Source organism: Trichomycterus rosablanca, chromosome 3 (genome assembly GCF_030014385.1).
Source record: "Trichomycterus rosablanca isolate fTriRos1 chromosome 3, fTriRos1.hap1, whole genome shotgun sequence".
In the NCBI taxonomy this organism is placed as follows: Eukaryota; Metazoa; Chordata; class Actinopteri; order Siluriformes; family Trichomycteridae; genus Trichomycterus; species Trichomycterus rosablanca.
The window spans coordinates 47,145,879-47,160,564 of record NC_085990.1 but is presented as its reverse complement, the minus strand read 5'-3'; the positions used below and the strand labels follow the sequence as shown (position 1 = coordinate 47,160,564).

The 14,686-nt window shown below is 38.8% G+C and overlaps 1 protein-coding gene across 1 annotated transcript; it reads left to right on the top strand.

Moving 5' to 3' along the window:
• Positions 1-238: 238 nt before the first annotated feature.
• Positions 239-13,347, top strand: LOC134310555 (glycoprotein endo-alpha-1,2-mannosidase-like protein). The gene is made up of 4 exons (XM_062992170.1): positions 239-734; positions 2,566-2,675; positions 10,932-11,008; positions 12,648-13,347. The coding sequence occupies exons 1-4, from the start codon at positions 239-241 to the stop codon at positions 13,282-13,284; spliced, it is 1,320 nt and encodes a 439-aa protein (XP_062848240.1). The 3' UTR covers positions 13,285-13,347.
• Positions 13,348-14,686: the final 1,339 nt, after the last annotated feature.

Sequence of the window (14,686 nt, the reverse complement as noted above, 5' to 3'; positions counted from 1 at the left end):
ATTGTACCTGAATATTTTACAGGGACAGACGAGTTGCAGCTACAGTATTAGAGGTATAAGCTATAAACCAGTAATGTAAAGATGTGCAGTATACACTGGTGCTGTGTCCACATATATATTGGTAAAGTGCATTAAGTTATGTTACTTGCAGGTGTGTTTTTTACTTTATTATAAAGCCTAAATTCCACACAGTCCTCTCTTTTTTACCCATTCTCTCACCCCAGCTGGATTTTACAGCATGGTTCGATTGCGTAAAAGATTTTGCTTGTTTCTGTTTCTTTTTGCACTCCTGGTGTTTGGAACACTGATGGGATTAAAGACTTATAAATCCTCTGATGGCTTCTTAGCACCAGGACTTGAGATGTTGCCAGTCATGGGAGAAAAGTTTGACAGACGCTCAGTATCCAGTGATGACCAGTCATCACCCGCACAGGCCGAAGATGATCCAAAACAAGCGGTCACAATCCCCAGTCTGGAGAAAGGTGTGTCCTATGATGTTCACATATTTTACTGCACATGGTACGGGAACCCACAGATGGACGAAAGGTATTTGCATTGGGACCACATCCTGGTGCCACACTGGGACCCTAAAATCTCCTCCAGCTATCCGAGAGGGAGGCATATGCCCCCGGACGACATCGGCTCAAGTTTCTACCCTGAACTGGGTCCGTACAGCTCAAGGGATCCAGAAGTGATTGAATCTCATATGGAGCAAATTGACACATCATTGGCAGGTACAAGACTAATGTTCATCTTAGTGATTTTTACAGTAGTGTTTATTTATTTATTAGGATTTTAATGTCATGCTTTACATTCATGACAGAAACGATAGTTACTCGTTACACAAGATTTATCAGTTCACAAGTTTAATGTCAAACACAGTCATGGACAATTTGGTATCTCCAATTCACCTCACTTGCATGTCTTAGGACTGTGGGTAGAAACCGGAGCTCGGCGCCTGCACAGGGCTGAGGAATAATGCTGATGGGGGTGTGGCCCTCCGTACACAGCGTCCATTAGTGTATGAACTCGACTCGTGCAGGTGAAAAATGCAGTCTGTACTGATTGCGTACCGGAGGGGGCACAAGTCAGTTGAGAGGCGTCCTCAGTCAGCGGTGAAGGGTCGAACCAGTATAGAGGACGCAATCAGGGTAATTGGACAGTACTAGAATAGGGGAGAAAAATAGATATTAATAAAAAAAAGATTGTTTAGTGCTAAAATGTTAACATTGTTAACAATAAAAACAATAAAACACAATAAAACAAAATTGTTATAGTCCACAGCTAACCCAGAATTATTTGTTATACTTTTAACATTATTATCTTTAACAATGCTTTATTCTAATTAGGGTGGTGGTGGGTTAGGTGCCATCTGGTAATAATTAGCTCTAATATACCCAGAACTGAATGCCAGTCGACCAAGACCCACATACCCATGCACTCACAAATATGTTCAGAAGACTATACCCAGTTTATCTTCCTCATGTTTTTGGGAGGGTGGGAGACAACTGGAGAACCCAAAGAAAACTCACATGGATATTGTGTCCCTAATGCCATGCTGTACTGACACTGTGTGCTGCTCCAGATTTGAATTATTATTACTTACAGTTATGACTGAATATAATTAGAGCAAATGAGGGTTAAGGGTCTAGCTCAGAAGCCCAACAGTGGCAACTTGGCAGAACTGGGGCTTAACTGGCAACCTTCTAATTACTAGTCCAGAACCTTAACCGCTGAGCTACGACTGACCTAAAGTTCTTAACTACAACTATTGGTCACAGCCAATAGACATCTACCTCAAGACATCCAATGTTTATCTTTATCTTTTGAAGACTTACCACTTTTGCTATTTGTCTGCCCGTCTTTCCCCCCAAGATAGTAAACATACTGTATTAAGGCCGTTACTTATATAACATACAGTACAATCATGTGCTTTTGTAAGATGAGATTTAGTATGATTAAAGGAGACACTTGGTCTGACAAGTTTAAGAACCATTTCTCTAGGCAGGCAACACATTTGAATATCCTATAGGTACATTATAAATTTCAGTAGTGTTTATTGGACAGCTTCTCATTGCTACCTTTACAATTTGGCATTTGGATTAAAACCTTTTGCCCATGGGTTTTTGCCCATACAGTTTGATTAAAATCTTTACACATTTTTGACATACAGATAAGGGATTGCATTATCACAACTGTGTCTGGTAGTTGACTTACTTTTGGTCTTAATTCATCGTGTTGTATTGATGTAATACATTTTAGTGCAAGGTGATGTAGACCGTGGTGTTCAAAATCTTTTTCCAAAGAAGGCTGCACTTTGCCTATTTAAAAAACAACCTGGTTTGGTTTTGCCAAACCATATTTATAATTTATGAACACAATCAACCCCAAAATCTATTTAGATATTGGTGCAGTACGGTGAAACAGCTGTTAGGGTGGGTGTAACTCGGTAACATGGGTCCTGGGAACCTGTTTGATGGATGCTTCAATGAGAAATTTAGCTTCCTCAACATACAGCTGCTTTAAATTGTGTTACAGTAAATAATTTCCCTTGTCTGAGTCTAGGTGTGCTGGTGCTGTCCTGGTATCCTGTGGGTTTGGCTGATAACTATGGGGAGCCCTCGGAGGATCTTGTACCATCTATTCTAGATTCAGCGCTCAGACACAATTTAAAGGTAACCACATCAGCAAGTATGGCTCCCTTGGTCTTGGTTAAGAAAAAAAACCTTTTTTTTTCTTAAAAGTAGTCATTCACTTATATTTAATATACAAACAGTGATGTCCTCATTATCAGAATATTACTGTTTTAAAAGGAACAACTTAATTCACCTCATAGATCCAGAAATACACGATATGGACAAGAATATGTGGACTCGCTTTGTAATGAATAAGTTTTTGTATCACATCAAAATGAATAGAGGCTAACATCTGTATTCCTCCATGATTGACTTCAAGCCCCCCACAAAAGTTCTTGCATTGTTAAGTAAGCCAACAGTGTTTGTAAGTGATACCCTTTTAAATTATTGTGTTACAGTCCATGGCCGTAGCCATGAATTGAACATTGGAAGGATCTGCTGAGGGTGGGGATTGGGGAGGGGGGTGGTCATGCCATTCGGATACATTTCTGCCATATCAAGAACTGATGGGAACACTGATGGATTGAAACATTATATAAAGCTAGTGAGTGGAATATGTTTATTTATAATTTTACATCAACATATTGGAGGGGATAAAATATCTCTAATATACATTGTGATTTTAGCCATGTCACACCCATTGCTAAAAGGTGTAGAAAATCAGTGGTATCGTAGTTTGTATGCTTTCTACTTTGTGACAGCTTCAGGAAAATACATGGCTTGATTTGAAGGACATGCATTTGATGTGAAGGAAATCTGGTGGCCTGCACAGAGCCCATCATCTGTGAACACCTTTGGGATAAATTGGAATGTCAATTCCGTGCCAGATTTTCTCACTCAACAGTAGTGCCTGACCTCACAAATGCTCTGTTGACTAAATAGGCACACATTCCCAAAGACCCATGTTTTGTGAAATACCTTTGCAGAACAGTGTGGCCTTCATTTATATTATTTCAACTACTAAAAGCATTAAAATACTATATAATATTTTATGTGCATGTAACCTTAGATTCTGTTTTTGTGTCTAAAAAGATATAATTTTACTATCTGATGCTACACAGTTTGATATAGTAGTATAGTGGTGGTGATACATGACCAAAAGTATGAAAACCTTAGGTGAACTGCTGAGATAGACTGTTCTAGGTTTTAAAAAGCTCTTTCTTTTTCTTTCTTTTCACCTGCTGTTAGTATACAGTAGCCCTCATTAATCTTTTAGTTTGCGTAATCCATTACGCTGCTTTATAAGCAAGCCCATCAGAATTCAGCTTCTCATTACTTACAGGCTACATGAATTACAGTCCCTTAGAAATAGCATATGGTAAATGGCTTTAATACATTACTATGTTAATACTGTCACACGTTTAATAAAATCTTTAAATTGAGACATATTCTTTCTCAAATCTGGTTTTGTACAATTAGGTTTGTGGTAAACAGGAGCAGCTGGAGGGCTTTATGATTTTGTGTATTTTAGCAAGCAGCTATTTTATGCTGTTTTAAACAGTGACACCTTAAGGCTTTTGTAAAATACACCGATCAGCCATAACATTAAAACCACCTCCTTGTTTCTACACTCACTGTTCATTTTATCAGCTCCACTTACCATATAAAAGCACATTGTAGTTTTGCAATTACTGACTGTAGTCCATCTGTTTTTCTGCATGCTTTGTTAACCCCCTTTCATGCTGTTCTTCAATGGTCAGGACCCCCACAGGACCACTACAAAGTAGGTATTATTATGGTGGTGGATCATTCTCAGCACTGCAGTGACACTGACATGGTGGTGGTGTGTTAGTGTGTGTTGTGCTGGTATGAGTGGATAAAACACAGCAGTGCTAATGGAGTTTTTTAACACCTCACTGTCACTGTTGGACTGAGACTAGTCCACCAACCAAAAATATCCAGCCAACAGTGCCCCGTAGGCAGCGTCCTGTGACCACTGATGAAGGTCTAGAAGATGACCAACTCAAACAGCAGCAATAGATGAGCAATCTCATGAGCAAAGTCTCTGACTTTACATCTACAAGGTGGACCAACTAGGTAGGAGTGTCTAGAGTGGACAGTGGACAGTGAGTGGACACAGCATTTTAAAACTCCATTAGTGCTGCTGTGTCTGATCCACTCATACCAGCACAACACACACTAACACACCACCACCATGTCAGTGTCACTGCAGTGCTGAGAATGATCCACAGTGAGTGGACATGGTATTTAAAGAAATAGATAAACTACAGTCAGTAATTGTAGAACTACAAAGTGCTTCCATATGGTAAGTGGAGCTGATAAAATGGACAATGTGTGTAGAAACAAGGAGGTGGTTTTGGTTGATCTGTTATGGTTGATCGGTATATATGTACATGCTGTATAGAGCTCTACATAAGAATATGTGCTGAGCAATTGGATAGCTTGGGAGCAAAGCTCCAGCTGATAAGAGAGATGTGTAAGGCCACCACTGAGCCCAATCAATAATGTACACTGTGTGTTCTCTCATTGCATGTCTATTTTAGCTCTCCCAATACTCTTGTTAAGAAGTGACATGGTGTTCTGTAATCCCTGCAAAAATTCTTTGTTTTTAAGCCATTTACTAATGGTAAATGGTTTTAGGAGAAGTAGTTTAGGACAGGGTGGTTGGTCTTTAAAAATACTTTTAAAGGGACAAAGAAGGTAAAAAGAGCTCCAGTGGTTACAAGGTTAAGCACAAAAAAGGGATTGTCTTGTTTGCTTCTTGAGTGCACCTTTTATTAGTACACATGCACAAGAATACTTAGAATACGTGATGCCCCATAAAATTCATCCACTCTACAGCATTTCTTACTCAACCTAAGAAACCCAAGACATTTATTGACAGTACAATGAAGAAGTATTTGTCTCCTTCTGGTTTTCTATTTCAGACCCTCCAAAAGGGTAATATAAGACAAGAAGAACATAAGGAAACACAATCTAATTAAGGTTATTGTTTATATACTGAAGAAAAAAGCTTATAAAACAATTATATATCACCCAGCAACAACTGCATCCACTATCAGGAGATTAAATTGAGAGAATTTGGGCCCACTCTTACTTTTCTTACTGCAGTGAGCTTTTAGGACATCTCACACAAATATGAAACTAAAATTACATTATTTTAGAATTTTACATAACAATCCATTAATATGCACTTAGGATTAACTACATACTGTATCATTGCTCAGGTAATTAATTGCCCTCCTTACCAGTGTCACATTGAAAGAATGAAAATGAATTGGCCTGAGCCACCTCAATCCATTAGTGTCTTTCTGCCCCAGGTTTATATAATACAAAACACTTTGTCCAGTAAGCTGAAGGAACTGTAAATGATAACTCAAACCGCCTAGTCATCATTTTATTTGTTGTACATTGTGTACAATTGTGCACAATCAAGTTGTAACAGTATAGAAAATGCAAATAAAAAAAGTTTCTTACATTGACTTCTATTTCATTTCAGACAGCATGAACCCAAGATATTTCATGTTTCGTCTGGTCAACATTTTATTTCTTAATAGACATCCATATCTGCATTTCAGGCCTCAACACATTCCAAAAAAAGTTGGGACAGGAGCAATTTAGGGCTAGTAATGAGGTGAAAAAACTAAATAATTATGTGATTCCAAACAGGTGATGTCAACAGGTGATTGTAATCATGGTTTGGTACAAAAGCAGCATCCAAGAAAGGCTGAGTCTTTAATGAGCAAAGATGATCAGAGGATCAACGGTGTGAGAAAACTATTGTACAATTTACCTCAAAGAAAGATTGGAAGGGATTTGCATATTTCTCCCTCTACAGTGCATCATTAAATGATTCAAGGAATCAGGAGGAATTTCAGTGCGTAAAGGCCAAGGGCGCAATCTTAAGCTGAACGCCCGTGATCTTTGATCCCTCAGACGGCACTGCGTCAAGAACCGCCACTCAACAATAGCTGATATAACCACATGGGTGAGGGATTACTTTGGTAAACCTTTGTCAAGCACTACAATACAGAGTTACATGCACAAATGCCACTTAAAACTTTACTGTACAAAAAATAAGCCTTATGTTAATCATGTCCAGAAGCGGCGTCGACTTCTCTGGGCTCGGAGGCTTCTAGGATGGACCATCACACAGTGGAAACGTGTATTGTGGTCATATAAATCAGCATTCCAGGTATTTTTTGAAAAAAAATGGACGCCGTGTGCTCCGGACCGAAGACGAAAAGGATCATCCAGACTGTTATCAGCAACAAGTCCAAAAGCCAGGGTCTGTCATGGTATGGGGGTCATGTCAGTGCCCTTGGCAAAGGTCATTTACACTTCTGTGATGCAGCATTAATGCAGAAAAGTACATTGAGATCTTAGAGCAACATATGCTGCCTTCAAGACATCAATTTTTTTTTTTAGGAAAGTTCATGCATTTTTCAACAAGACAATGCAAAACCACATGCTGCACACATTACAAAGGCATGGCTGCGAAAGAAGAGGGTGCAGGTACTGGACTGGCCTGTCTGCAGTCCTGACCTGTACCCCATAGAGAATATGTGGAGAATTTTTAAATGAAAAATGTCACAATGACGACTCGCACCGTTACACATCTTAAGACGTGTTTGCAGGAAGAATGGGACAAAATAAAAGCTGAAACACTAAATCACTTGGTCTCCTCGGTGCCAAAACATCTTTTAAGTGTTGTAAGGAGTGGAAACAGTACAAAGTTAAATGATTTACTGTACCAATGTGTTGCAGGCCGGTAATACAGAAATGAATGTATATTAACGAATGAACTAAACTTGATTAAAGAAAACATGAAATTCTAGGTTCATACTGTCTGCAATGAAATAAAAGTCAAAGTAAATGTAAGAAACACTACTTTTTTATTAGCATTGTTCATACTGTCCCAACTTTTTCTGAATAAGGGTTTTTATATCTTTTAAACCCTATTAAAAGAACTACAGTCAATATTGAAGGAATCATTTTTTAAAGCCATGCAGGAAAGGGTTGTGAGCGTAATTCAATTAGAAGGCTGTCAGCAGGAATATTCTTTGAGTGCGGTTGTGTTAAAATAATTATGACAGTATGCTGTGCAAAGTGGTGACATCAATTATACCATTTACAGCTTTACAAAGACACCCCACTCACCCCCAGGGTCTTGCCCACATATTCTTTATTCTCATACATTTAAAGTCATGTAGGATGTCAGGTTGAGGCTCTATCAGTCTGGACATTAAGAGGTTCTTGACTCATGGGCCATATTTGATATGTTTGGTGTATATTGGCTATTCTAAGACATTCACAAATTGTTTTACTGAGCTACAGCTATACTACAGTGGACCCTTAAGTTAGGAACGGTTTACCATATGAACATTTCGAGTTACGAACAATCTTTTTCAACTTAACGTATGAACAGAAATTCGCGAAACATGTGACGTCACAAACAAGTTCACTCCAACCTTCTCTCTCTCTCTATATATATATATATACAGTGAGCGAACATTCGGATAGCGTACAGTGTTTTTTCAGTGTTTTCTTTATATTTTGTAAAATTCTATATCAAAATGTCCCCGAAGAAGGTGCAGAGAAAGCGTAGTGGTGAGAAAATGAACAAATCTATTACTATTTGTTGTGTTGTATAATTACTCCTGCCAGTAGCTGTCACTGTGTATCAGACAGAGGGGACAGTCAGTGAGAGAGAAGAAGGAAATCGCTGAGTAAAGTATTCTTTCTTTCATGCAATTACACCTACAAAATACAACACTATTGAAATAAAGAAGGAAATAATAGAGAAATATGAGAGTTATTGTTGTTTCTGGTAGATACATTTTATATAAAAAGAAGGAAATGTATTATGGTGTATGGTACAGCACACTTACTGTACTGTAATGTGATGTGTGTTTATGTACAGTACTACTGTGTATTGTTGTTTATTATTGTTTATTATTGTTTATTACTGTAATGTCTTCTATAATTTAAGAATTAAGGTAAAATATACTTGTATTTATAACAAAAAAGACCATTTAAGACATTAGAAAGGTAAGTTAAGGGGGTGTTTGGGAGGTCTGGCACGGATTAATTCTGTTTAAATTATTTCTTATGGGAAAAATAGGTTTAACTAATGAACATTTTGACTTAAGAACAGCCCTTCGTAAGTCAAGGGTCCACTGTATATAGAGGCTAAGCTAAGATTGTGGACTATTATTATCCTTAACTAAATAATGGAATTTATATGTTAGTAGCACCGATTGCTAACAGACATATAAACTGAAAAAAATTATGTACTTGTTGTAGAGTATATACTTCTAACCTTGTAAAAAAAGTGTGAGAATGGCTCTTTCCTGATTCAGCATGATTGTGCTCATGTGCCCAAAGCGAGGTCAATCAAAAATGGCTTGAAAAACCTGGTGTGGAGAAACTTCTGTGGGCAGCATATTATCCTGACCTCACCTCACTGAAGGCCTTTTGGATGAATTTGAACATCAATTTTGCATAAAGCCTTATGGTCCAACCTTCGTGCCTGACTTACAAATTCTCTTTTGAATGAATAGGTATAAATTCCTACACACTCCAACAACAGTGAAGGCCGTTACTGCCTTTACTGTATTCATTCCCATGGTTTTGAAATAAGATGAGGAACAAGGTCATAATCAGATATCCACATGACTTTGTCCATATAGTGTGTTTTACCATACAGCAGTACAAAGAATAATCCTAGTGAAAAAGAAAAATGTGGCTAAAAGAAAATGTGTGAAATAACCTTGAGCAGGTACATGAGTGGCATGAGTACATTTCATCAGTAGTAATGGTTCAGCTTCAATTAAATTTGAAAAAAGAGATTAAGGTCGGCAAAAATGCATCTGGCCTTACACAGTTTCTAAAGATATGAAAAGGTAAGATTGGGTATTTCTATTGTAAGCATCGTGTACAGTTTTTTTTTTTACTTTATCAAGGTTAGTTTGGTTAGTCTTTTTAATTGCTTTTACAAGAAGTGACTTTGGCAATGAGGACAATCAAGAATGCTACAAAAAGCAGTAGTAGCTAAGAAGCGGAGGTATCAGACTAGTAATCAGAAGGTTGCTGTTCAAGCCGCACCAGGTGTCCTCTGTTGGGCCCCTGAGCAAGGCCCTTAATCCTTAATTGCTTGAATGTAATTAATGTCATAAATATAAATTGGTAAATTTGCTATATATGCATAAGATGCTGTACTAAAAGAGATAAAAGCTTTTAAGAAATATGGCTGAATGTGATTGCAGTAATGTGTCATACAATCACAAGATTAAAGCAGTATGGTAATACCTAACAAGAACTTTCTTGCTATACACTGATGAGCCATAACATTAAAACCAGCTCCTTGTTTCTACACTCACTGTCCATTTTATCAGCTCCACTTACCATATAGAAGCACTTTGTAGTTCTACAATTACTGACTGTAGTCCATCTGTTTTTCTGCATGCTTTGTTAGCCCCCTTTCATGCTGTTCTTCAATGGCCAGGACTCTCCCAGGACCATTTACATTTACATTTACATTTTCAGCATTTAGCAGACGCTTTTATCCAAAGCGACTTACACAATGAGCGGAACACGATGAACAATTGAGGGTTAAGGGCCTTGCTCAGGGACCCAACAGTGGCAACTGCGTGGTGGCAGGGCTTGAACCGGCAACCTTCTGTTTACTAGTCCAGTACCTTAACCACTGAGCTATCACTGGACCACCACAGAGCAGGTATTATTTGGGTGGTGGATCATTCTCAGCACTGCAGTGACACTGACATGGTGGTGGTGTGTTGGTGTGTGTTGTGCTGGAATGAGTGGATAAGACAAAGCAGCGCTGCTGGAGTTTTTTAAACACTTTTAAACATGAAGGTTTAGAAGATGACCAACTCAAACAGCAGTAATAGATGAGTGATCGTCTCTGACTTTACATCTATAAGGTGGACCAACTAGGTAGGAGTGTCTAATAGAGTGGACAGTGAGTGGACACGGTATTTAAAAACTCCATCAGTGCTGCTGTGTCTGATCCACTCATACCAGCACAACACACACTAACACACCACCACCATGTCAGCGTCACTGCAGTGCTGAGAATCATCCACCACCTAAATAATACCTGCTCTGTGGGGGTCCTGACCATTGAGGAACACTATGAAAGCAGGCTAAAAAGTATGTAGAGAAACAGATGGACTACAGTCAGTAATTGTAGAACTACAAAGTGCTTCTATATGGTAAGTGGAACTGATAAAATGGACAGTGAGTGTAGAAACAAGGAGGCGGTTTTAATGTTATGGCTGATCGGTGTAGTTTACAATTTACTTTTTTTAGGTGGCGTTTCATATCCAGGCTTATGAGGGAAGGACTCAGCATAGTGTACATGACAACATCAAATATATCATTGACAGGTTGGTAAAGTTCTAATTTTCTAAAAGAAACACAGTATTAACAAACAGTTAAAGTCTTAAGATATATTTGTAAGAAACGCATGTCTTCAGATTTTTGCAACTTTGTCCTGTCTGTGAGTGAATAATTGGAACATATGTTATTGCTCAAAATTTTTTTGTTTTTCCATGAAAGTGATTGAAACATATTAATCTCAATTTAAAAAAATATATTTCGCTCTGTCATAGCAATTGTACAGTTGGTAAAAAATCTAAAAATGTGGTAAATCTTTACAAAAGTGATGGCCTACCTCAATTTCCACAAGAGCACATCAAGGGCATCTTTAGTTTACAGATCGATCTGCAGCTTTTGTTTGGCGTAATTAATGTCAGAACCCACGATTGTAGCATTGTAATGAGACTGACCAAAAATAGTATTCATTAAAGAGTTGCAAAAACAATGCAGGAAAATAGGGTACAAAATTTAAAACAATGCCAGGACACGATTAATGGCACCCATTGTTTGGTTTGAAGCAACAAACAAAATCAGACGAACCTATGAGTAATTAGGAATTAGACTCATCTGTCCCCAGCTTGTCAGTGCTCACATGACTTTAATTAGCCTATGAACGGTGGTTTGATGCTTAAAAAGGTCAGTTTTATTCCCTGTTCCTTATTCACAATGGCAAAGACAAGAAATGCTACTGTCACCACACAGTCCAGTGGCCTAGCAGTCTAAAGTGTACAAGACTATCTCCAAAGACGTTGGCAACTTCAACAATTCAAAATGTTATCAAGGAATACTCATGGAACTCAAGAAGACCCCACTGCTTAAACAAAAGGCATTAAAAGCAACTGAACTTTGCCAGCATTTACATAGACAAACCACAATGCTTCTGGAAAAATGTTCTATAAACAGACAAAATCAAACTAGAGCTTTTTGGCAATGAAAACTAGCATTATTTTATAGACAAGGAAATTAAGCCTGTAAAGAAAAGTGCACCCTACCTACAGTGAAACATGGTGGAGGATCCATTATGTTGTGGGGCTGCTTTGCTACCTCTGGGACTGGAGGCCTTGAATGTCTTACAGGAACAATAAAGTCAGAGGATTTTCAGAGAATTTTAGAGCAATCATGCTCGTAAGTTTAAGAAAACTAGGATTGTGTCGTAGATCGAACAGTAGAATACTGACCCAAAGGACACATTTAAAAGTTCACAAGAATGGTTAAGAAAAAAATCTACTGATTTCCAACTGACCAGCAGCCTTCCAATCCAATTAAAGTTTTTTGGAGAGAGCTAAATTCTGCTACTGGGAAAAGTAACACTGGAAACACTCAAATGTCCAACAAGCTAATGGTCAGGTGTTCAAATACTTTTGGCTAATATACATTATCAATACAATAAACAACAGAATGCAAAAAACCCAATATGGATACTTGATACACCCCCAGGTAGGTCTAGCCCAAGTATAATGCAATACATGTGATTGTGTGTGTGCAAGTCCTTGTACTTGGGCTCCAACAATGGAGGCCAAAATAGCTGATTTAATTTACCAATTTTAGTATGTATTGTATATCTCAATTAAGGCTTTGTTTTATTTAACAGATTTTATTTAAAGGTTTACAACATTTCTCTAAAGGGTTTCTTTCATGTGCATTTAGGTATGGAGATCATGGGGCATTTTACCGCTTCACAACCATGAATGGCAAAACGCTGCCTCTTTTTTACATCTATGACACTTATATGACTGCACCTGAGGCATGGGCAGAGCTGCTATCCTCCACAGGCACACGGAGTCTGCGTGGAACCCAATATGATGGTATTTTCATTGCACTAATTGTGGAAGACAGACACAAGCAAGATATCTTAGCCGGAGGATTTGATGGGATGTACACATATTTTGCTTCTAATGGTTTCTCCTATGGCTCCTCACATCAAAACTGGAAAGAACTCAGAGCCTTCTGTGATGCCAACAAACTGCTTTTTGTTCCGAGTGTAGGGCCCGGATATATCGATACCAGTATACGACCCTGGAACAACCACAATACACGCAAGAGAGTGAATGGCCGGTACTACGAAACCAGTCTGCAGGCAGCGATAAATGTGAAGCCTGAGATTGTCACCATCAATTCTTTCAACGAATGGCATGAAGGCACACAGATTGAGAGGGCAGTACCAAAAAAGACCAGGAGGCAGGTGTACCTGGATTACCAGCCACATGAGCCAGATCTGTATTTAGAACTTACCAGAACTTGGGTGGAACAGTATTCTAAAGAAAAAACTCAGTGGCGTACATGATGTGTGGAATTGTCTGAGACATGGAGGGTGTTTGCTATAGTTGTTAAACGTGTTAGATTATAAAATAATAGCATTTAGACTTTAATCTACTGTGTGTTGTATATTCTTAAGAGTTGTCCACACCAACCCTGTCTGCGTTTAGAACCAACCAGAGGACCAGGAGTCATAAGTAGTTTATACACAAATACTGTAGGTTAGGTCATTATTTATTCATTAGGATTTTAATGTAATGTTTTACACCTTTTGTTTACATTCATGACAGTACAGGTAGTTATTCGTTTCACAAGATTCATCAGTTCAAGTTTAATGTCAAACACAGTCATGGACAATTTTGTATCTCCAATTCACCTCACTGTCTTTGGACTATGGGAGGAAACTCACGCAGACGCAGAAAGTACCCGGACCGCTCCACCAAAGAATCGAACCTAGGACCTTCTTGCTGTAAGGCGACAGTGCTACCCACTGAGCCGCCCTTGAGGTCATTAATATTTCCCTCCACAGATTTCAACAAACTATAGATTTAACAAGTTGTTTAGGATGTCTACCTTGTACATGACACAATCCAACAAAGGTTAACAAACATATTTTTACTTCTAATTCACTGTATAAAAATTTCACTGGATCAAAAGTTTACATACACAAAGTCAAATGTGCCCTTTAATATCAAGGCTTTAAAAGATTCTGATAGGCTAACAGACATCATTCAAGTAAGAAAGTTGTTGTGGGAAGGTGGGGGAGGTACACTAAAGGAAGGACTTGAGCACTTCACCATGATGATTATGATTAATAAAAAAAATTATGTAGTGATATTAAAGCAGCATCTCAAGGCATCAGCCAGGAAGTTAAAGCTTGGGCGTAAGTGGGTTTTCCATATAAACAATGACCCCAAGCTTACTTTCAGAGTTGTGGCAAATTACTTGTGGCAAATTACTTGTGGCAAAAAACAAAGTGAAGGATAGCTGCTCAGGTGGCGCAGCAGTAAATTACGCTAGTGCACCAGAGTTGGGGTTCTGAATGCATCGCATCTCGACTCCGACTGGGCTGGGCGGCAGCATGAACAACAATTGACTGTTGTTCAGGGTTAGAGGGTAGAGAGTCAGATCATAGGTCCTCATAACTGGTACGACTGCGGCCCCTGCTGGCTGACTGATGGCGCCTGCACAGGGCTGAGGAATAATGCTGATGGGGGTGTGACCCTCCGTACACAGCGTCCATTAGTGTATGAACTCGACTCGTGCAGGTGAAAAATGCAGTCTGTACTGATTGCGTACTGGAAGAGGCGCAACTCAGTTAAGAGGCGTCGTCAGTCAGCGGTGAAGGGTCGAACCAGTATAGAGGACGCAATCAGGGTAATTGGACATGACTAGAATAGGGGAGAAAAATTGGGGGGGAAAAGTGGGGG

Excerpts from the sequence above, each read along its gene's own strand:
- LOC134310555 (XM_062992170.1), top strand. The coding sequence starts at position 239 with ATGGTTCGATTGCGTAAAAGATTTTGCTTGTTTCTGTTTCTTTTTGCA. Across the intron at positions 735-2,565 it reads AATTGACACATCATTGGCAG|GTGTGCTGGTGCTGTCCTGG; the intron begins GTACAAGACTAA and ends GTCTGAGTCTAG. Across the intron at positions 2,676-10,931 it reads CGCTCAGACACAATTTAAAG|GTGGCGTTTCATATCCAGGC; the intron begins GTAACCACATCA and ends TACTTTTTTTAG.